Source organism: Scatophagus argus, chromosome 8, assembly GCF_020382885.2.
Source record: "Scatophagus argus isolate fScaArg1 chromosome 8, fScaArg1.pri, whole genome shotgun sequence".
In the NCBI taxonomy this organism is placed as follows: Eukaryota; Metazoa; Chordata; class Actinopteri; family Scatophagidae; genus Scatophagus; species Scatophagus argus.
In genome coordinates, this window is record NC_058500.1 from 18,220,982 (window position 1) to 18,246,183 (window position 25,202).

At 41.1% G+C, this 25,202-nt stretch overlaps 1 protein-coding gene across 3 annotated transcripts in view; it reads left to right on the forward strand.

The window, feature by feature from the left end:
- The window catches only part of bsna (bassoon presynaptic cytomatrix protein a), a 113,943-nt gene that overhangs the window by 25,708 nt on the left and 63,033 nt on the right, over positions 1-25,202 (forward strand). For 2 of the 3 annotated variants that reach the window (XM_046396890.1, XM_046396889.1), the window contains exon 2: positions 6,841-8,181. In XM_046396890.1, coding sequence (XP_046252846.1) covers positions 6,841-8,181 — 1,341 coding nt within the window. Of the gene's footprint in view, positions 1-2,242; positions 2,343-6,840; positions 8,182-25,202 lie in introns of those variants that run through there. The other variant, XM_046396891.1, reaches the window with a different exon arrangement.

The following is a 25,202-nucleotide window of genomic DNA, read 5'->3' on the forward strand; positions in this document are numbered from 1 at the left end:
AGGGCATAGCTGTGATTAAACGTTTAATTAGTTAATACATCCATTTTCTATACCAGCTTTATCCATGCAGGATTGTGGGGGGTTTCGAGCCTATTTCAAGGGGGGCGAGAGAAGGGGTGCACCCTGGACTGATTGCCAGTCAGTCGCAGGGCTGACACCCAAAGACAGACAACCACATGTGCTCACATAACGTAGCAATGTAGAGTAGCCAACTGACCCCCTCAAACCCAGAACCCTGCTGTGATCCAACAGTGCTAACCACTGCACTGGTTTTGTTTCAGTAGCACCTGATGCATTCATACAACATATGCTACTCTGTACACAGTAACATTTATTTGACCATTAATCTCATCTGCAGTTTGAAGTACATAGAAACAATGAGTTTGCAGTTCTGTAGTGAAACCTCTTTGTGACACAAAGGTGGTCAAATGAAAGGAGAAATGGCTGAAGACAGTCCAGCATGATGGGGCTAAGAGGTATTTATCATTCATATGGTCCATGGACCTGCCAACAGCGCAGGACTGTGCCTGGTTGCACTGGACAGTTTTCTGGCTATGATTGCGCAGCAGCATGGTGGACAACTTCCTGGAAATAGAGGCATTTTCAAAATTAAATCTAAATGAGAGTGCTGTTGGGATGTTTGTCCTTTGTACTGTGTTCAGTGGAATGCAAAGGAGAAATGTATGTGGATGTTGTGAATCACACCTCGGGTCTTCTCGGCTTTAACACCTGTTCAGCACTCGTAGTGTTTGGAGCTCTGTGACTTGAATATTTTATGTTGACAGTTGGTATGTGTGTGCTAGTGTGTGTGTGTGTGTGTTTCTGAGTGTGACTGGGGGTTGTATCCATGTAACACTTTGCATGCTACAGCCACAGGAAAAAACTCATCCTGTCATCTAGGTCTAAAATGTCAGACTTTCTTTTTTCTCTCTCTCCTGTTGACAGAACGGTGGCTTAGTTTCAAAAGTTAGTGTTTGTGTGTGTATTTGTGTGTGAGTGTGTGTGACTGAGAAAGTCACCAGTCAAAAGAGAAAGGGTACTATTGCTTGGTTCTATAAGTACTGCATACTGTGTTATTTAGGTCACTGAATACAGAATAATCAAATAAAAAAAATGGTACTTTATTTCCATCCATCCATCAATTTTATGTACCATTTTCTATAAAATTTATCTCTCATATTCTAATCCTTCTTACCTGAGTTAACTGTCAACAAAATGTGGTACATCCTGGACTGGTCGCCAGTCAATCACAGGGCCAACACACAAAAACAGACAACCGCACACGCAAGCACTGACACCTAGGGGCAATGTAGAGTAGCCAGTTAACCTAATGTGCATGTTTTTGGGACGGTGGGAAGCCAGAGTACCCAGAGAAAACTCACACAGGCACAGGGAGAACATGCAAACTCCACCTGGAAAGGGGTCCAGACCTAAACTTGAACGTGGAACACTCTATCTGTGAGGCGACAGTGCTAACCAGTGTATCACCGTGCTGTGTGGTACTGTATTTCATCAGGGATAACTCAGCTGATGTCCTTTTCACTTTTGTAACTGGCAGATGCATAGTAGCAGAAAAAAACAACACAAACACTGAGACAGAAGAAAGGGAGCGCTCATAGATTTCCTCCTCTAGCTGTCTTAGCTCTCTGATTGGAACTTGGTCCTCCCACTTCCTCCCCATTCCTCTCTGTGTCTCCTGTCTAATTAATCTAAGTTGGAGTCACAGTGAACTCTGCTCTGTGAGACTTTCACTTCCTTTTTGACTCCAAAGTAGAACTGCATGATATGGACTAAGTCTCATATTCCACCTGTTTTGACATATTTTACAGCTGGTGTTTAGTTGATTCACTCTCTGTTACTCTGTTAAAGCCAATTCATGTATACTTCTTGCCACGTCCTGGTTCTGTCTTTTTGTTTTTGAGGCCATGTGTCATGTTTCTTGTGTTCCCATGTTTTATGTTCAAGGTTTCTGTCGCGTCCTGGTTCTCTGTCTTTTGGTTTTGAGTCCATGTGTGTCTTGTGTTTCCATGTGTTATGTTCAAGGTTTTTGTCATGTCCTGTTTTATTTTGAAAGCGTTACTTCCCTTTGTGTCCCGTTTTCATGTAGCTTTGCTTTTGGTTATCCTGATTGCTTTCTCCCTTCTAATGTGTGTCACCTGTGTCTCATTGTCTTGCCTATTTAATCCTTGTCTTCCCAGTCACCTGTGTCAGAGTGTTACATTGTCTACCTCTTCAGGTTCTGTTTTTTTTCCATGATTCCATGCCAGGATATCTTTTGTCTCACCTTACCATGCTACGCCGTGAACTTTTCCACAGTCTTTTTTCATTGATCTCATGACACAGTAAGTGTATTCTTTTTTTTTTGAGTTTTGCTTTAATTAATAAAGACTATTGTTCGGACCTCTGCCTCGCATCTCAGCCTTTTTGACTCTGCATTGGGGTTCAGCTCTCCCTGCATCAGGGGAGAGCTGAACCCTTTTTTATGAGAGAAATGAGAGAAAACATTTTCTCTCCATGTTTCTGTGATGCAGTGATTAGTACTTTTCTTGAAATGAGCTATACTTTGACTTGCAAATCAATTGTAGACACAAGTGTCCCTATAGAAGGGGAAAGGGTCACACAATGGAGCTAAAGCAGCAAAATGCAAGTTACTTTAATCTGCTTTAAAAGCTACAACTGAATGCTGTATGATTAGAGATTTATAGCTCCTGAATGTGCTTCCCCTAAGGAGGCAGAATAGCATTGATGGAGTGTCTGGTTACCTATTTGTAAGATTTGTGACTGTCTAAATGCATTCTTGCTCCTGATTGCTTCTACATATAAACCTCAAATGTGGTAAACTGTGGGTGTCAAGTTTGGGAACAAGAAGCAGTGCATTGTCAACTCACGCTTACCAAGTAATATATGATACAAGTACATTTCAAGAAATTGATCATATTATGTATTTGTTTTGATGTATATTATTAAATCCAATAGTTCCAGTTCTTCTTTATTGGAAGCCATTAACCATGGTTCTGTGGTGTGTGTATAAAATGTTGCAAGGCTTTGAATACAGTTTACAATAAATGAGAGAAGTAAGCTCAAATTTGCTTTTGCAGAGGAGGTTTTTCAGGAAAATTAGGCCTGGTTTCATTCTCCTTTACAGTTCTTCGTACTGGAAAGCTCAGAGTCAGAATCATTGGAGATTGTCAGGATTCATTCTGTTCCTTTCAGAAAGGATATTTATAGCCATTTGTTCTTGTAATAACTTCCCTAGGCCCGAAAATTGCCTGAGCCTGGCCGACACGCCGACTGACTGGTTTGTGAACTATACACACTGAGTAAAGTAGCAAATAGACTATAACTTGAGGTGACTCGTGTACTCTCATGCTTTAAGGGACATCAGACACCTGTCAAAGCTGTCTGGAGACAAGCTTATCAGTCGCTGTCGGAGCTGTGGTTTTCAACATTGGGTCTGTACTCTGTAAAGGGTCCCTGGAGGGCCAGATGATGGGGATCATAAGCAGAGTCGGATGTTTTGTCTCAGGCTGCAGGCTGTGTATATTTATATATTTTTTTGTGTGTGTTTTTTTTGTTTTGTTTTTTATTATTGACCTCCATCTGCAAAGAGTAAAACTGTGTCCTGTTTTTACACACCGTGAATGATAGTTGGATTCCATTTAGCTGCTTCAGGATGCCAACTGCAGTTTGCGGAGAAGTTTTTTTTTATTCGCACCCACGCACTTGTAGTGCTGTCGTCCTGGGTTACTGCATTAACCCGCTTTCAATACATTTTCAGTACATGCTGCGTTCCATGGAGACCCGTTTTATTCAAAATGAAATAAATAAACATGACTTTGAAATAGCTCAATAAATAAATGAATACATGTATTTATTTCACCTTTATTTCATAAGTGCAATGAAAGAAATAAATGTGGCATTATGAAATAAAAATTCTGTGAAATAAAACAAAAAAAAATCATCATATTGAAAATTAATGAACATATTTATTGGGTTTATTTTATTTCATTTTGAATAAAGCAACACTCCATAGCTTTCTGGTCAATGTTCTTTTGAGAAAGGCACATTTCACCTTGGTGGCTTCATTGGGATTCTTTGGTTAAAGGTTAAGTGATTTAAAAAAAAAAAAAACTCTTCATCTGAGTTTGGCTTTGTGCTGTAGCTTTGTGGGAGTACACATATTATATCATTTGATTGTTTTATTTTGTTGCTCTGTTTTTGTTGAAACTGTTGGTGGGCGGTGTAAGCTGATAGCACTTAAAAACCAGCAATCAGTACACATGTTGTGTAAGGTATAAAGACTTACTCTTTTATTTTATATATATATATGCAGTAGTTTCACTGTCACTGGTGGTATTCAGGTGTGGAGATATGTATGTGTTTCTGTTGCCAACCCTCTACAAACCTCAATGGAACCACTTTTGTTTTTTAATTTTATTTATTTTTTACAAAAGTAATAGTCCCTATGTAACCCATCTGTGAAGTAGTGCATCTGAAATACAGGCATTGCAAGTTGCTATTTTAGCATTTTTTTAAGACAGCAACACAAGTCAAATCTGAAAATTTGGGCAAGCAAAGCCAAAAGTATCTTTATTGCTAGAGATCACTCAAAGTAGGTGAGGAAAATATTTAATTCAGAACTTGGTGAAGCGACTTTTGAAACAAACTCTTAACGTGATTCTTCCTCACCTGTTAGGACTCAGATGTGTAAAGGATGCATTGATTTTTCCGCAGTGAAGCAGGAGTGGATATTTTGTGCTTCTGTGCTGTTGATTAAGCTTGACATGATGAGAGCTGAAAAGCTGCTTGGATTAAAAAAAACTGCTGACTCCTCTCCCTTCACTGTTCGCTCCCTCTCCATCTCCCCCCTGCTCTGTCCTACCCCTCCATCCCTTGTTCTGTCCCTCATTCCTTTTGAGTGTCTCTTGTGATGTTGCTTATAAAGCAGAGGGATAGACAGGGACTCATTAAAATGCCCCCCCCCATCTACTTCTCTTTATCTCCCTCTCACCATCTTCATCAGATGTAATTATGGCAGCAGAACGTGGGAGGAGTCTGCACAGCAAAATTATACTTTCAAATCTCCTTCCGCTTCAGCTATTCAAGGAACGAGACCTATATTTTCAACTGATCAGAGAGAGAACAGAAAATCGAGAGTAAAGACAGGAAAACAAGAAAAAAAGTATAGGGGGAAAAAAGAGGGAATGCTGAGAATGAAACAGGAAGAAGGGAAGCAGTGAGGAGAGCAAAGATGACTACAAAGAGAATGTGTTAAGAAGGAAAGGAGGATGTCAGGCTGTAGCAGGGGCTGTAGCCGCTGAGTTAACAGAACATGGGATCAGTGATGCTGTCAAGCTAGAAAATGCCAGACAGCAAAGCAGACTGGGACAGCACAGTGGGAGGAACTGCTTAGTTAGGGTACGTGACTGATGCAGGGAATTTTTCTCCTCTCCTCTCCTCTCCCTGTGTTTTCCACATCATCCTCTCAGATTTAAGGATCTACCTTGTACACATTACTTGGGGGGTGGGGGGTTCAGTGAATAGAGGGTGGGGTGATACAGTATGTTTGCGCATTGCATTATGGGAAGGAAAGGGGATGGGAGAAACGCTTGGAACGTGCAAAGATTTACTAGCTTTGGTTGCAGAGGAGCTAAAATAGCACTATTTATGGCAGCTGGGTCGCTGTGGCGGATGCAAAGCTGCTGTCGGACAGACAGGACGTGAGCAGGTTGACACGGTTCACAGAGGAGCTGTGTGGTTTTTACAGTCGAGAGAAAATAGAGAGCCAAGCGAGGTTCGGACACAAGGGAGTATCAGTTCTTATCTGGAGGAAGAGGAGAAGGAAGGAGGAAGATAGGAGAAGAGGAGGAGGAGGGGTGATGTTGTTTTTTATTTATTTTATTTTCATATTCGTTTCTTTTGACTGTATATGTCCCTCATTTTATCTGTTTGTGTCTTGCTTGTGTCTACTTGATTGCTATGTGTGTGCATACCTGTGTACCCATGTGGATTTATGAGTGTGTATGTATGTGTGTCTGTGAGAGATGCAATGCTTTTCACTTTGGTTGCGGTTTTGGCTCAGCAATCACTCGGCGCTGCAGTCAATTTGTGGTTGATTTACCTCTCTCTCCTTCTATTTCTGGTTGATTACAACTATTCTCTCTGCACTTCTGTTTTCCACGACAAGAAAGATAGACCATATTCTGTGTAGTCATCCAAGTGCACTCTCTCCATCATGTGCAGCTTTGAAGTTGACTGAATAAATACAGTGTCCATGTGGTTAAATGAATAGAGATGCTTGTGCATCCTGTCTGAGTCAGCAGTGATATTTAAAGTAATCAATAGCAATCTGCTTTCAAAGACAGAATTAATGGATCATAGTGGTGTTTATATCCATACTGTCCTCTATGGCAATTCATTTATTCTCTTTTCTTTTTATTTGCTTTCTTTTACCTGGTTTCAGTGCTAAGACTTTTCTTATATCACTAAAGCAAACTTACAGCAGTCACAACCTCTTCAACCTCGCTGACCCAGTCAATACAAACACATGTTATGCTGCCAAGTATTGTTTAAACCCTCAGAAACGTATTTCAAAGTCCAGTGGAGATCCCAGAGATACAAAGTATGTCAGGCTGTTCCTTTTGGCTGGATTGATCCAGTCATAAAGACAGTTTGGGATTTAAATATTTCATGCTATCTAAATATAAAGCTTGAATGAAGAGTCAGAATAAGCTGATACAGAACGTATGTGATATTGTCAAGCAAACAAAATCGTTTGGAAAACTGGAATTTATGGTTAAAATATGATTTTAAAAAAAACTGTCTGTTTTCTGTCTGCAGGTCCAGGAGTGGCTGTGTCTGAATTGTCAGATGCAGAGAGCTCTTGGCATTGATATGACCACGCCTCGCTCTAAGAGCCAACAGCAGATTCACTCTCCGTCTCACCAAGCCAAACCCATTGTCCAACCTCAGCAGCCTGCACCTCAGCCAACACAGCCAACGCAGCAGGCAGCGGCAGCAGCAGCAGGGGCACAGTCCAAACCTTTGGGACAGAGTCAGGCCACCCAGCGGCAGCAGCAGCCTCAGTCTCAGCCCTATGGCCAGACTCAACCCTACTCCCAGTCCCAGCCATATTCTCAACCCCAGCAGTATCCCCAGTCTCAAACCCAGTCATACCCCGCACCCCAGCCAGGGCCCCAGCCTCATACCTCCTCAGGCTTGCAAAGACACCCAGGCCCTGCTGGCCCCCAGGCTCGGACAGGGCCCTTTCAGCAGGATATGAGGTCCGACTCGTACTCCCAGAGAGTTCCTGGAGCTCCAGGAGCAATTCCCGCAGGAGGCCCCAGCCAGCCTGGGGGTCCACGGATTCCCCACCCTGGTGCTGTGCCCCTTCCTGGCCTGACCAAGGCTCCCTCCCAGCCCGATTTGGGTCGTAGTTCTCCGATGCACCAGTCTATGGCACGGCACCATGACCAGACCAGGAGTGCCGGTTCCTCTCCAGCCCACAGACCGCAAAGTCAGGCCCCTCCTCCTGCCCAGGATGGCCTGACCAAACTGTTTGGCTTTGGGGCATCGCTGCTCAATCAGGCTAGTACCCTAATAAATGTTGACCCTCTACCCACTGCATCCACCCAGCCAAGCCCTGCACGTGGCAAAGTGGTGTTCAGCAATGCTACTCCTGACAACAGGCAGCAACAACAAGGGACCCCTGGTGCCAAACCATTTGGTATGGGGGGCCCTCATGCTCCAACTCAAATGGGTGGCCCTCATGCACCGAGCCAGATGGGGGGTCCCCATCCGCCCAGCCAAGTGGGAGGTACTTATCCATCAAGCCAAATGGGAGGTTCCCAAATGGGTGGACCACCACAGAAGCAGCAGACCATGACCCATCAACAAGGAATGCAACAGCAGCAGCAGTCGCCTGCTCACCGTCAAAAAGGGCCTCAAGGACAACAAAATCAGCAAGCACCTGCTCATCTGCAGAAAGCACCACAAAAGCAGGGGTCCATAGAGGCTCCTGTGCCTGCCCCAGAGCCTGTGAAGCCTAAAGTAAACTGTCCTCTTTGTAAAACGGAGCTGAATATCGGCAGCTCCGACCCACCCAACTACAACAGCTGTACGCAGTGTCAAAGCCAAGTGTGTAACCTGTGTGGCTTCAATCCCACGCCTCATCTGGTGGAGGTAAGAGATGTACACATACATACAGCACAGTGTACACACACTGTCTCGCACACAAATACATGTGTATATAATGCGATTAAAAGGTTTTTTACAACATATAGTGAAGAACAAGATACACAGACACACATTCAGGATCTTCTCCTCCCAGACAATCAATACCATTCAACACAAATAGAAAATAGGATTCATTCCACTGCTGAACTTCTTCCTGCTCACCTTGTGGATCAAGTTAGATCTGAACCCCTCATCTTTCTCTTTCCTCCAAAGAGTATTCCTCTATCCTTTCTGTCCTTAACTTAGTTTTGGATCTGACTGCAGGGTCAGCCTTTCAACCATGGATGCTTGTGAATGATTGAGTAGCAGAGTGACAAAGTTACATGATTGGTGCAGCCAGCCGAGCATCGCAGTTTTCCCATTGGTTGTTGCTTTTTGAAAATGAAGCGGTGGGAACTGTTGTCCATTAAGTCATGAGGAGATGTTTCCATTCTATTGACAGCCAGAGAGCCCGGCTGGGAGCTCTTGAGAGTGCGTTGGAGATGTACAATTTTTTTCACCTGGGGTGCTTGTCATATGGTTGCTGTGACATAGTGAAATAATAGTTAATTTATGTGTTACAGGTACCTTATTTCGCTTAAAACGCCTTGGCATACTTTGTTGGTAGTGATTAGTATTTAGTTTAGTTTATTTTTTTAATTTAGAAGTTTTAATTAAAATGAAAATTGATTTCAAATAAAACATCCTAACATCACAACCGTATTTAACTTTTTTTTTTTTTTTTTTTTTTTTTTAATAACAAATATTTCTGCAACCAGTTGGCCACATTTTCACAGACTGAACCCGCCAATAAAAAAGACCACAGCAACCTTTGAACCTTAGCTTCTCTACAAGTTAATAAGCAAACAAATCAACCAAATAGATAGAGATTATTTTCTCCAAATGTGCATGACAACTTTTATGACCCTCTGGGAGGAAAAAATACAAGCATATAAACTTTCTGTTTTATCAGTGCACATTCACATTCAAGTAACCATGTCACTTTGAAATCAACTCATCATCAACTTGGCATCCAAAAATTCATTAGCTGTTAAATGATTGAAGCCTTATTTTTAGAAACTTGAGAACAGGCCAACAACTTCCTTTTTCTTCAAGGCTACTCGGTTTACAAGGTGTGGGAGAAGAAAAAACAACCAGCAAAGAGTAGAATAAAAAAAATGAGAAAGCAATGAGCACGAAATGGAGATAGAAGAGGATCAGAGAGAAAGGAAGAGTATGAAAAGGAGAGAGACTGAATAAAGAGAGATAGAACAATAAAAATAAAGAATAAAGACCAATAAAGGGCATAAAGGTGGAGAATAGGAGAGAATAAACGTTTCTAGAGAAGTGGAACACAGGCATCATTTTCAGTTATGCTTTCTTTCTTTCCTCCAAAGTGATTCTACTCATGCCACAATGAAACGGGTGTAAAGGCCGACTGCTCTCTCACCTCCCCTTTATCGATCCAGATGCAGGCTTAGAGGTCAAAATAAGAAAGAGAAAGCAATAGAAAAGGGAAGAAAGCAAATTAAATGAGTTAAGGAAGGAAGGAAGTTAGAAAATGAAGAGTGGAGTGAGAAGAATTGAGGGAAGTATGTCAGGTAGAAAGAGAAAATGTTAGGGAAACGATGGTCAAAGAACAGGAGAGACTCAAGGATATGCAATATGTAAGGAGGTAGGGATGGGAAAGAGATATTATTAAGGAAAAAAGAAGGAGGGTAATGAAAAAGACAATAGTGTGGGTGGGTGAAGTGGGAAAGAAGGGCAAAAATAAGGAAAATGAGAAAGAAACAGATGAAAGAAAACACAGAAAGAAGCAAGGAAGCATGTAAGTCAGTCAGTCAGGCAGATTGAGAATGACTCTTGTTGTATTTACTTTAAAGCAGCCTGATGCCTTCAGGGTCTGTGGGGAGTGCAGTTGTTCACAGTACTGTACTGTAATTTACTGTCACCGCCTTAAGATATGGAGTTATATATAAATACTACTTCTGTGTACAGGACACTCATGAACATGTACACGCAGAGAAAAGAGAAAGAATGGATCAAAATGTTATTTAGACCGTGAGAAATCAGCGCCATTAATACTGTCACACACATGTAGATCAAAAGAGGACATGTAAACAGTGTGTGTGCATGCATGTCTGTATGTGTGTAATGTGGGTTAAGGCCTGCGGCTCTTGAGAAAAAGTGAAGGCAACAGAGAGGGAAGCTAGACAGAAGGAAGACAGGATGGAGAAAGAGAGACCACAGAAACATAAAGATGATGAAGGAGAATGGATCAGTAGAGACGTAAGGAAAAAAGAAGTGGGGATGTGGAGGCCAAGAGTGAAGAAAAGCCAGAGGATAAGTAGAAAATGAAAGGGAAAAACTCTTAAATGGTGAAGAAGAGGAAGTCAAAAATGAAAGAGACACAGATGAATAAAGAGACAAGAGTGAGATGAAGAGCAAAGGAGCAGTGCAAACAGATGGAAAGAGAACTGCATAGAAACTGAGCAGGAAAACAGACATATAGAGCTGAATCACGTGTAGCCTTCGGTCCAGAGGGAAGTCAGGCACACACACACACACACACACACACACAAAAGTCAGTAAGTAGAACACTAGGGAAAAAGACAAAAAAAGATACAGTGAGTGCAGTAAAGAGAGGGAGGAAAAAATGCGAACAAAAAGACTGTTGAAAATACAGAAGCACAGTTCTTACTAGGCTGACAGGGCAGTAAGGCTAAATTTGTTCATCTAAAGGCTTTCGATTCTTAGAACAGGGCTATTCAAGGGCTTTCCTTTTAGCCGTACTGACAAATGTTAAAGACAAATGAACGTAGTAAAAAAAAAATAAAAATAACAAGTGTTTCTTGTTTTCCTTTGAAATAACAAAAATATTTTGGTTCACATATCAGGACTAGGCACATCACAACGGAATTTAAAAAAGCTATCTATGTGATAAATGAACAGGAACCATAACTAGAGGTCATCACAGTAACACACATACACACACACACACACACACACACACACACAGCGCTGACATGTACATCACATCTATGAACATATGTGTGTGAGACATACATATCTTTTCAAATATTAGATTCATTTATGGGGGGCCACTCTCAGCTTTCTACTCTGCTGGAGAGATGGTGATCATGGTCAGATGGCTAAACCGCCATTTCGGTCCTGACTGAAATATCTCAGCTGGTTATGAGTGAGTTCTCCTCTCTTCAGCAGGTTATTCTCTGCTTTAGTCAGGTTGGTTCTTATTTTGTGCTCAGTAAACGAGCCAGAGCCATAACTGCAAACTCAGTAACTACTGCATGTTTGAATTTTGCCACTTTGCAATGTGCACACCAGATGCACATATTCACCAAACAAATACATCTAATCTATAAATAAATGCTAATGTGCTATTTTCCTAATCTTACTGTCAGACGATTGAGTTGTCTGTTTTCAGTATTTTTCAACAGGTCACTCCTGTCTTCACCACACAATATAATATGGACTGTGACAGAATACACGTTTGTGTCTTTACTGAAAAATGAATGTGTCTGACAAGGCAGTGCAGATGAGAGTTAGTATTTGAGAAAGACAGGAATGCTGTGTGATGGAGAAACATGGATGGCAGCGCTCGCTTTATTTATCAATAATTCACCAAAGTTTTTTATATATATAAAAATAGCAGGAGAGATGAAATATGCAGGGGGAAAGGCGGTGGCGTCTCCTGGAACAGAAAAGTAAAAAGTCAGAAGGTTTATCGTGCCCCGTCTCTTCTCTCTTTTTCTCTACGTAAGTCTTACCTCCCATAGATGTTTGCTTCTTCCATTCTTTACATTTTCCTAATAACCTTTTTTCTCTCTCTATTTTATTCTGCTCATTCTGTATTATGTCATTTCTTTTTTTTTTGTCATTTTCTTTCTTTCTGTCTGATTTTTTTTTTTGCTCTTTGCTCTCTTGCAGAAATGTGCACAAGTATATCTTAAGTGACAGTCTGAGCTCAGAATTCAACATGAAAACATGTTAACTAAACTAACTCAGTGTCTAGTATTGTACACACAGCCTGCTTATTAAGGTCTAGATGATGACACACCATGACACACACACACTCACACGATAAGCAGGTGTTAGTGAATGAGTGAATGAGGCCACTTCTCTGTCCAGGCCTGTCATTGGGGCGTTCACGGCTGTCATCACTGTTGTCGGAACAGTTATTAGGATTACTGCTCCCAGTCCACCTGTGAGCTAAATTAAAATGGAAGGAATCTTGGACATCTGCACTTAGATTTCACTTAGATTGGACAACCGTTCATCCTTTTGCCTTCACACTTGGTGGGTGCGTACCACTGAGTACACATAGAAGGGCTGTGTCGAGTGTGTAGCGGTTGAATGAGCGGCTCTCCAGAAAGATGCAAGCAGCAACACTGGAGGCTGAGCAATCACCCCGCTCTGAACAGGAGACGGTGCAGAGCATCAGGGAGAAGTGACTGTTTCCACACAATAAACAGTGCACAGATTTCATTGTTTCTATTCCACTGAACATGTAGTACGTATTGAGTTGATTGGTAGATGAGATGTGGCACAAATTCAGAAAAAGTGCCTAAACTTGCATTCTGCCCAATGAATGGAGCCTGTCTGGGCATAAAGACAGCTCCTTGCAAGCTGTCCTCCTCTTGATGGTGTTGCACTCAAATTTTTCCCAATGGCTTTGCTGACCTGCGTGGTCCCGTTATGTGCCTAAATAAGGCATTCCTGCTCAGTGAAAAGACGCAAAGCGACAGAATAAATGTTATATTCTACATACATGTAATCTTTGTGCAGATAAGAATATATTCAGATGCAATCACATTGTAACTGCCAACATTTTGATTAGCAGTGGTAATTTAATTGCGTATTTTTCTTTAGTAACTGTAACACATTAGAATTACATTTATTTTCTAATTTAATAACAGAAAACCATTTCATGTAACTTGTTGCTTCCCAGTCCTGCTTGCTGCTATAGTAACCATCTCATTGTGATGCCTTCTCACTCAGAGGCAATGTTCCGCCTCAGGAAAATGCCACAACAGCCAAAAGGTTAACGTGGGTAATTTAATGAGATTTTCAGCGTGTATATTTTTAATTATGTGTTTGTACGTGTGTGATAAGTTCCCACAGGTTGCCGTCAGCACTTTGGGGGTCATTGGGGCTAATGGTAATTTTTGTTTATTCCAACGTAACACGCTTCATTCATCTAATATTTCTTCTTTCTCTTCAACTAGCTGCTATCTGTTATGTTCACCTATTGTTTTCCCTGCTTTGTATTTTAGTTGGAAAAATAAATGAACAAATAACAATCTGTAAATTGATGAGAAGACGACAAAACGCCCAAAGAGGCACAAACTAATTGAGTGGGGAAGCACGAAGAAAATTTAGAAGCTGCATAATGTTCCATAAACTTTGTGGCTTTTATTCAACACCAAACGAATTAATGCTATAAACTAAATGAAAGACTATGACCAGGTCTGATTTACATTTAGAGACCAAAACCCTGACATACACATAGAGTCTTGCGAGTCTTTAAGTTCATATTCATCCTTGCATCTGCTCGCTCGAGTTCTTTCTTGACGCTAAGTGATTACAGTTAATTCTCCTTCACTCCAAACCGGCCACAATAATGACGTCTAATAACACAACAAAATCCGAATACCCCAATCAGAAAATAAGTTCGTTTGTGCAATATAGATTTAGAATACAATGTAAAAAATGAGTGAGGAGATGTGACGAGGAGAGAGGAGTCAGAGGCAGGAATTAAGTATGGAGTGAGTCATGCTTCTGTATTTAGAAAGAAATCAGAACAAAAATAGAGCACAGCGACGACAGAGCTCCTAATGGACGGACGGTTCGCTCCTGCACTTCAGGATGTCTCGCTACAATTAATAATACAACAACTCACCATCCTCTCCTCTCCTCCTCCCCCCGCCTCTGTCCTTCTCTCCATCTGCTCTTTTCATCTCATCTTCAGTGCTGCCTTATTTCAGGCTTCCTCTCCCACCCAGATTTTCCCAGGTGGGATTCAAACTGGCAACTTTGTGATCACTGCCTTGCTTTGAGCGTCTATATAGATAGCCTTCCCACTTGCTTTACACTTCTATCTCCTCTCTCTGTTCCATTTCTCCTTTTATTTCTATTTTCTGTCCCTTTTCACAGTTTGTCTTCCTTTGTCCCTCCGTGCTCTCATGTCTTTGCAGGAAGCTAAACATTTCCACCGCACTCTCTCTCTCTCTCTCTCTCTTAGAGCTCTTGACTTATTCAGCATGCACGTCACCTCACTTTTTTAAGCATTCATAAAACATGCACACAGAGAACTGCAAGACAAGTAACTTTTCCTGCGCATTTTGTTGGCTTTTCTACCCTTTTTTTACAGCCAGTTGCTTATTAAATTAGCCACCGAGATCACGACACAGTCAAGAAAAAAAAATTACCATCTGGTAGTCCAAAGTCTTTTAACTGTAAACTCTGCTCACTGAGGAGGTTTTGTTTTTTGAAGGGCACTGAAATTATAAATATAATTATAACTATAAAATCTACTGTCTATGATGATGACAACCTCTTCAACCACAGGCAGACCTGTCATTCAAACATAACATGGTTACTTTCTGTTTAAATCTTGTAAGTTCTGTATTTTAGAGAAATGTACATGATATGCCTTGATCGCGTGATGATCACTCAATAACATCACATAGCTTCAGTGATGAATACAAACTATGCTGTGTATGCGACAAAACATTCCACAGCTGAAGCTTTTGAAAGATTGAACTCTCTCAGCCCATCAAATGATTGAAATGTTATCCTCTGTTCAAACAAAGAATTGCAGAATAATTCAGTGGTTACGGAAGCCGAAGGTCCTGCCACTTTAACAAAGTAATGTTCACCGACTCTTTCCTGTTAAAGGACAAATGAATAAGGCTTTAATTTTTTTGTAACATGAAACATCTTGATGGATTGTTAATCACCCTTTCTCTGGAAATGTAGACAGATACCATGATTCTCTTCAGTATTTGAACTACTCAAACTGCAAAACACGATACCTCCAACAGGTTTCCAACTGATTCCTGACATTACACTAATGTACTGAGTTACGTAATGGAGATGAATGAATGAATTCCAATCACACATACTATCTAAATGTATGTCAATGAGTGCAATGAGACTTAAGACTGATGAATACCTGCCTGTTATTCAAAGTGACAAAATGTAAAATAATTTTCCACTCCACAGTCTCCAGACTTTACTCCTCCTCCTTCAGTCTGTCCACTTCACTGTTTGTATCCTCCCCTCCCACGGGTCTATCTTCTCCACCTCTACCTCCTCCATATCACCCCCTCAGTCCCTCAACTGTCCCAGTCCTGCATCTTTTCCTTTCTTCCTCTGCCCTTGTTCATCCTTCTGTCTTCCCTCTTCAGTTTGCCTCCACCCCTCAGTCTGTCTCCCCTTCATCCACTTTTATCCTTTCATCCCTTCATCCCCTTTCCCTGTATTTGCCTCTCTTCTTCCTCATTACTTTCTTGCTTTGAGCAGTTCGTGTTGTGTGGATGAGTTACAGTCCCATCTCTTTCACTTTTTCTCTTTATGCAGCTTGTGTTACACTCTGTGAGAGTCATCTCTCTGGTCCTGATCTCGCTAACTGTTTGTGTGAATATAAAGTTGCCTGCTGGAATCAAAGGCCTTACTTTGAAGTGCACACGCACACACACACACACACACACACACACACACACACACACACACATGTCTTTAGTTTTGCCCCCCTTGAACACAAGAGCTCTTAATCAGAGGCAGAGAGAGACTGTGGTGAAAAAGACGAAACATGTTGCAGCACATTAGTTTTCACTGGTTAAAACTGTTTGGAAAAAATCCTATTGAAACAGAATTTAGGGACCAGAGTTGTGTATTAAACATGATGTGGTATTGTGATTAAATGATTTAAAGAGAGAAAGAAAAGCTCATTCCTCCAGTAGAGTTCAGCAGGCTTATAGGGCCCCAACCGCGTTCAAAACATTAAAATTTCACAGCAAAATCAGTTCAGTCAAGTGGAATCACCACAATCAGTGGACTCACTTGCATCCCATATCAAGCCGTCTTGACAGTGCTGCACTTTGATGGAACTGAGGGTCAGAGAGTCTAAAATGTTCAGCTTCCCTGTTGGAGTGTAAACTTTTTTGACAACAGAGGGACGACTTGCAGGTCAGCACGGTGGTGCAGTGGTTAGCACTGTTGCCTCATAGCAAGAGGGTTCCAGGTTTGAATCTCGTTCTGGTCCTTTCTGTGTGGAGTTTGCATGTTCTCCCGGTTTTCTCCGGGTACTCTGGCTTTCTCCCACAATACCAAAAACATGCACATTAGGTCAATTGGCTGCTCTAAATTGCCCCTAGGTATGAGTGTGAGATTGTGTGGTTGTCTGTCTTTGTGTGTCGGCCCTGCCGTTGACTGGTGACCAGGCCAGGGTGTACCCCTCTTGCCCATAGTTAGCTGGGATAGGCTCCAGACCCCCTGCAACACTGACGGATAAGCGGTATAGAAAATGGATGGATGTACAAAATAACTTGCAGACATGAGACTATAACTCTAATATTTCATTACTGGTTCATATTACAATCCAGAGAACAAGACGCTGTTCTTTTTCTTATAATTTGTCATCAGTATGTATGTGTTACTTACATTTATATGGCCCCTGAACAGATAAATTCATATAAAAGACTACGTCAGGAAAGGAGGAAGAAAAGGAGGGCATTGAGTTTGCTTCGTCATTTTAACCACGGAGGAGCGGCTGGGGGATGTTTGCAAGGAAATGTTCTGTTCCAAAATGTACCCTGCTAAATTTTTCAGGATTGCAGGTGAGGACATCCTCTATAAATAGCTCTGGTTAGATAGCGATCTGTGAAAATAGTCCTTCATCACTGGCAGTGTCAAATTTGTTTTGTTTTTAAGTCTATGAATTTCAGTTTAGTGCTGTGTTGCTGGCTTACAACCTCAGGTATTTAAAGCTTAAAGAAAACCCCACACCGCAAAAAAAAGAAAAGGTGAAAGCACTGACTGATTTTAATTAGTGTATATTTTCAATCTAAGTTTTAACTTTTTAACTATTACATTTAAAGAAATTAAGGGAAACTTCTACATAAATGTTATGTATTACAAGTGTTAATTATTCAAACATTATACATAAATATATTTCATTCTGTCTCCTGTATTAAATCACACATTAAGTTATTCAATTTATACACATTAGCTCAGCATTTAATGTGACTATTAATATTGAACTTATGTCATTAAATTGTGGGGAAAATGTACTTATATTTAAAATATTTGAATTCATGGTTTTAGGCATAATTATTTTCTGTGTGTTTGACAGGTTTATCTTGTCTCATGTCTTTAAAAGTCCTGAGAAGTAGAGTATTTGGATGCGTGCCAGTACAGTGTCAAAATGTGTGAAATTCTCCTGCTGAACACCTAACGTGCATCAGCAGGCTGTGCTGAAGTACTCCTGCAGAAAATGCACGTTAATCGGAGTCCTAACATGACAATGTTATTGACCAGTGCTTACACGTGTGAGCATGGCAAACTGTGAATTACCAGTAAAGCATAACGCTTAAAATGCAGCAATGCACAAAAATAAAACAACTGTAGCTCCCATTCAAGCAATATAAACATATTACAACTCATAATTTAAACGATCAACACTGATGGCACACTCACTCAGTAACACAGACGTTTTAGCAGTGTAGCGCACACACTTCAACATAGATTTCACCCCAGCTGCAAGATACCGCTGAAGATATCAATGCTGGTGTTTCAGTGATATCTTAAACATAAAACATATGAAAACACAAAAATCCCATACTCTGCTACACCTGACAGTAGACCTTACAACCCTAAACTGTGATATGAGGTGAAAATGCTCATACATCATGAATATACTAAATGATGCCCTTAAATGCAACTCTCTCGCTTGCTCTGACTTGCCGATAACACGCAGAGTTCCATCCATCACTGACTACCATCACTACCCCATTTCATGTGTGTTAGACCGTACCCTTCCAGGATCTGGTGTGTTACTGTCCCCCCTGCAGTCAGTGGTAGCAGAGTTATTTTGAAGTGGAGGCTGTAAGAGAGGCAGAATGGCCCTCCTGGGGACCATCAAGTGATGCCTCCCTCCGAGAGCCTCAACATCACACACGAGGATGTACGGTACAGCTACACCGTCCACTACAGGGGGATTCAGGAACAAAAACACCTCAGTGCTTGATAAATGGAACCAGTTCACAGTCCCTTGAGGGTAGTAATGCACTTATGTAAAGACACGTTTGACCAAAAGGACACATAATGTGCGGAGACATGAAGAGACAGATCAATATATCTATCTATGGTTCAAAAAGAACAGATCTCGTAAGATGTAAGGAGATAGATGTGTGTTAGCCTGTGGTGCCTAATAGAGGCAGAGGCAGTACTTTTAAGTTTTGTATTTTTCCTGTCCTACTTTCGCTACTCTCTCTACCACGTTGCCTTTAAATGGGTCAGTGAGGAGAGCTGTTCCCTCCCCTGGGCTACACAGCTGATTAACAGCACCCCTTGCAAACACAAAGAGAGACTCCCACAGAAGCGCAATGTGTGATTCTGAACAAGTTTAAACCCAAAGGTGAAGGGACGATACTGCGGAAGAGAAGAAGGGAATTCCCTCACTGGGATGAGGAGGGACAGAACATGAATCCGAAGCTGCCCAGGAGTCACAATGGAGGACTTTATTTTAATGCCTTTAGGTGTGGAGGTGTGAAGGATGATTATGAGGAGGGCTTATCTCTCTCCAAAAAACACACAGCTGTAACTAAGGTTTTTGCATGTCCAAAATGCAGGATTCAATTGACCTGTTAGTGCTGAGACAGAATGCTTAATTAGGACAAAGAGTTTCACAGCATCTATTCATGAAAATAGTGCTGGCTGTATGGAAAATTAATTCAACCAAAACTGAGTCTTAAATATCCCTGCCATTAAAAATTATACTAATTGCTTCTCTAAAAATGGCGTCTGAAGTCAAGTTCAGTAAAGATGTAGAAGTACATGGTCAAAAATATGTGGACAACTGGACAGTATACCTATATGCCACTGTTGCTCCCATTCAGCCACCTTATTCATATTGGACAACAAAGTCTCACATCAGGATCGTCCTAAAGTTGCTGTGCTTTGCAGTCAAGTTCTTCCTCACCAAATTGGGAAAACCATTTCTTTATGGACAGCACTGTGTGGAAGGGAGCACTGTCATGATGAAACAGAAAAGTGTCAGGCTGGGGCTCAGAGCAGGACTCAGACACAGAGACTCGAGTTTCAAAAGATCAGACTTTATTAAAGACGTCTGAGACAAACCACTTGGCAGAGTGAAAAAACAATGAGGCTATGAAAATAACGTGTGTTCTTAGAGGAGAACACACGGCTATGAAACATTAACAACGAAAAGAGGAGAAAAGGAAAACAACGACTGGCTATGAAATTTTACGAAACAAAAGACGCTCCCAAATGAGGAATAAATCTACAATCTAAGGTAATAAATCTAAGAACAAAAAATCACTCCAACAGGAGGAAAATCTAAAATAACCAAACGAATAAATCAACAACCAAAAATCACTCTAGGAAGCTATGACTAATTCTGACTAGAAACTAAACTGAGCTCTAAAAGGTACAACAAAAAAATCACTCTCAAAGAGGATGCTTCAGTGAACTGACGAGGCAGGATACTATGACTGTGACTAGGAGCTGGCAGGAACACACAAGGACGAAACACACTGGCACAAGACAAGGGGAACGCAGACTATTTGAACACATGGAGGTAACGGGGAACAGGTGAATCGGGTAATCGGGGAGACAATCAGACTGAAGACACTTGAGGAAGGGTAAATGACCTGAAATGAGAGTGACTGAGATATGATGAGAGAGTTACTTTTCAAAATAAAACAGGAAATGACAAGACATAAACCCAAAACAAGACAAGACCTCACCACAGTGTGACAGAAAGGGTCTCTCCCAAACTTTTGGAGGCTTACTTTTGACTAAACTATCCTTGTATGCTATAAGTTTAAGAGTCAACGGCCTTGCTCTAGTGAACATCCAGTGTTACACATGGAGTAGGTCACATCTGTAGAAGGTTGGAATGGTTGGTTAATTGATTTTCATCCTCCATGAAAATAGACTGAAAACAATGGCTGTCTGAAAAGCAAAATGAATAAAATCATGAAAAAACATGACAATTGACTACATGCACTGAAAGACAAGACCTGTAACAGTGTTACAGTGTAAATATAATCCTTGCATCTGGAGTAAAAGAAGAAAACATCCTCTCCAAAGGTTATATAACGGCATATGATTGCCCGTGACACGGAAAAATGGCTTCCAGAAAGACTAAATGGAGAGCCCAGCAATCTGCAACCTGTTATCATGGACTGTGGAAATTTAAGACAAAATGAAGCAGCAGATTTCCAAAGGGATTGGAGAGCTAAAATGAGGCACAGCACACATCACAACCACTGAAGAAAAAGCAAAGTAGCAAAGGATCAAAGTGGTCTTAAAATTCTGAACCTCAGTAACTGCTTTGCCAATCGACAGTGATGGAAAACAAGACAAGCACTGTTTTACTAAGACAAAGCCTGAGGGCACAGACGAGATGAAGAAAAAAATAGTGTTGCTATAACTGAGTCCGCTGCAGAGCCATACTGAAGAATTCTCTTTGAGCAATATGGAACGAAGACACTTGATCTCCTGGAGTCATTGTGGCTGACTGGAGTAATAGTCTGAGTCTGGTGATATGGAGCTTGTTATCCCGAGAAGTTACAGCAGAGGAGGAATGTGGGTTTTGTTATATGTTATATTTTATGTATATGTTATATTTTACAGTGGGTATAAAAAAAAGAATCACCTCCTCCAAAATAGTCACATTTTGTTGCATTGCAGCCTGAAATGAAGACAGACACAAAATAATAATTTTTCTAGCTGTATTTACTCAGTGCAACTTATAACATCAACATGAAAGATATATCATAAACAGTAATAATAATAAAAATAAAAGAATAACCAAGATGGATAAAGAATCACTCAATACTTACCAAAATACTAAACTCAATCAGGTGTAACTAATCACCATCTCACTGGCACACCAAGCTGATTGACTTCCACCTGTGATCAATTGTAATCATTTTGATTAGTTCAGCATAACAACAGCTATTCCTGGAGCATTGCCGTTCTCGGTAGTGCAACTGAAAGCAAGCACTCAACTGTGGGAGGCAAGGCACTATCAGAGGATCTCTGGGATAAAGTTGTGAACAGGCACAGGTCAAAAGAAGGATACAAAACAATTTCAAAGGCTTTATCAATCCCTAGGAGCACAGTAAAATCTCCAGTGAAGAAGTGGAAAGTATTTGATACAACGGAGACCCTCCCTAGATCAGCATGCCCATCCAAAGTGTGTGAGCAGGAAACTGGGCAGAGAGGCTACCAAGAGGCGTACAGCAACTTTGAAGCAGTTACAGGAATTTATGGCAAAGAGTGTCATTGTGAGCCTGTGACAATAATAGCACAAGTACTTCACAAATGTGGGAAAAGGCCACACTGAGCTTTGTCGAAATGGACCTTGAAGGTCTGAGGCCAATTGGGGAAACATATTATGGTCACGTGAGACCAAAATCAAATTATTTGGCCTAAACACCAACGTTACGTCTGGTAGAAAGCCAATACAGCTCGCCGTGCAAACAACACCGTACCTACAGTAAAGCATGGAGGTGGTAGCATCCTGCTGTGGGGGGTTTCTCTGCAGCAGGGACTGGGGCACTTGTCAGGATAGAGGGGAAAAATGTATGGGGCATAACTATCATATTCTTGAGGAAAACTTGTGCCCTCTGCCAGAAAGTTGTCAATGGGAAGAAGGTTCATCTTCCAACATGACAATGCTTCAAAGCACACACCAAAACTGACCGCACATTGACTGAAGAAGAAAAAAGTGAATGTCCTCGAATCCTTGAATTGCTTGAAAGGTCACTATTACATTTGAACAGATCTGTAAAGAAAAGTGGGGAAATATTGCACAGTCTAGCTGTGCGTAGTTGGCAGAGAGACTCAAGGCCGCAAATTGGTTCCACAAAGTATTGAAACAGGGGGGTGATTCTCCATCCGTCTGACGCTTTGTTTCTTCATGGTAGAAACTCAGACTTCACTGCTGGCAGATGGTCCTTACAACCACACCTCTCTAGTACAGGAAAAAATAAAAATATTAATTAAAAGGTTTCTTTGCAGACATGCAGATATGACACACACTTCACAGGGATTTTTGCTTACGTTTTCTAGAAATCTAATTTGGAAGATTTGTTTGATTACCAGTAACTGTGATTATGTTCATATATGTTCAGCAATTTCATAGTTTATTTGATTTCACAATCTAAGAAATGTCTTGCCTTCACAGACTTGTAAATTGTTGATTGTTACATTTAAATGTTAGATGCTGACCCATTCTCTGCACTGAGACAAAGAAAAACAACCTGGACTAGTTGACAAAATGTGGAGCATCAAACAAACGTCGGATACTAACCGCCCGATGTTTCAGTTCTAAACTAAGATTATTCAGATAACGGTCTACTTTTTGTGTAAAAGTGCAGCATCTGTTCATAGCATGCCTTGAATTTTTTATTATCGTGTGTTTCCTAGCCAGAGTATCTGCATAACCCAGTTCTCTTAGTGACAGGGTGCATCTGTGGCTCAGGTGCAAAGAGCACTGTTGGGTCCAGGCACCTGAATGGTGGCAGGTGGGAATTGGAGGATATAGTTTGAGCTTCCTGTATCTTATTCCACAGTGTTGACCAAGACAAAAAAAATCTAAGAATGACCTAGCAAAAGAGGAACGGCCAAAAAATTATCGGATTCCTCTTTTTTGTTTTGGTTACAAATCCTCCCCAGGCTCTCTGAACACAGTATAATTTTTACTAAAGCAACATTCTAGCTTTAACAGCAGAAAACTGCCAACCTCTGCAACTGAAAGAGAACTACCGTATTGTGTACGCATATGGACTGAAGTAAAAAGAAATGTCTCCTTTTACGTCTTGCTGCCCCCACAGCTCTTTCTGGTTCTCTCCAGGGTTCTGATGTTTTCATATCAAAGACCAACACATTGATCTCCCTTTCTTTCCCATGTTATCTCTCCCTTTCACACCATTTTTCATTTTTCTGCAACATGAGTGACTCATGAGCTGATTTCTGCATGTGTCTGTTTTTGTTTGTGTGTTTTTCTCCATGAGGGAGGAAGATATATAATAACACACATAGTACTTTAGGAAGAAAAACGGAAGCACACACACACACACACACACACACACACACACACACACACACACACACACAGAGAGAGCTATGACTCACATCGATTATTGAGTGAAAAGGGTAAATGACTCAGACACTCTTCCTGTCTTTTTTTGTCTTTCTTCTTCTTTCTTTCTGTCATGGTACCACCACTCTCATTTATTCAGCTAATGCACCTTTTATACTTCCACATTTATATGGAGTATGAAGATGCGTGCGTGTGTGTGTGTTTGTGTATGAATGATGTGATGTGGAGGTGTGTGTTTTGCGGTCATGACAAACTGGGAGAACATTGATTCATGCCTTTGTTCATTCACCCACTTCCTGTCTGAATCTCCGCAGGTTATGGCTCACACCTCTCTCTGCACTCCACCAGGGTCCATTCACAATTTTAGATTTTTTTCTTTTTTTTCTTATACAGTTTATTTCAGGTATCAGAACTGAATCTGAGACACTCGTGAGACATAGAGTTTAAATGTTAAAAGTGTGAATTTAAACTGTTGGTAGTAGAACCCATAGCTTCATTCTGGAAATTGTGTAGGATTGATTTGTCAACAAAAAGATCCATATTAACATAACAGTATTAACACTTTGCAGGGATCCTGCAGCCTCTATGGCTTGAAGTTGCAACCACCTGACATCATAACGTATCGATTAAACAAATTGTGCTGGCCTGTGATACAAGTTTCACATTTGGAATCAGGTCATGTTACACAAATTTTAATACGTTCAGTAATGAGCAGGGCCATGAGGTACCCGGAATACCTGCATGCTGTTCTGGAAAACGGAGTCACAAGCTGGTACAGATTCAGTGTCTTTCCCAAGGACGCTTCAGCATGACAGTTGCTTGATATCACGTGCAACGCCCATTTAAAACATGAAAATCTGCCTTGTAATCATTCATCAGTCAGCTCAACAGTCAAGTTGTAGGCTCATGTGCACATGTGAGTCTACATAATAATAAACAAATTCAAAACCTTAATAACGCCAGTATTCTATATTAACTCCCCCTGACAGCCTGACATTGTCCGCTGTGGTTCCATGACGAATGTTGGTGGTCCGGCTGCCAATCAGCTGTCATATCTAGTGTGTGTGGCTGCCCGTCGCTGACACTGACAGCTACAGCCACCAATACACACACGCAGAAGAGAGACATGTGCATGCAAATATAAACAGTTCATCATTCAAGCATATGTGTTCGTAGAAATGTGTACTTGACCGGTCTGCTCTGTACACATACGCAGACACTCACAAAGGCATGCAAACACACACACATTTACATCCGAGATGCACATACACACAGATACACATCCCTAAAGATAGACGCAACTCAGTGTTCACAGAAAAAATCATGTAGACATATATATATAAGATAGAGAGTGTAACAAACCAAGTTTGTTGCTCTGTAAATGAAGTATGCAGCATTATTGTTATTTAATTTGAGAGTGAAAGACAGAAAGCCACAAAAACAGAGAGACTGACAGGAGAGAGAAGGAGAAAGAGAGAGACTATGGATGACAAGACTGAGAGAAGAGAGGAAAAGCACCAGACAGCCATGAAGGGAGATGAGAGGGGAGCAATTGAAAGTGAAGGATTGAGAGAAGAGAGAAATCAAGGGAATGACTTATATGATGACT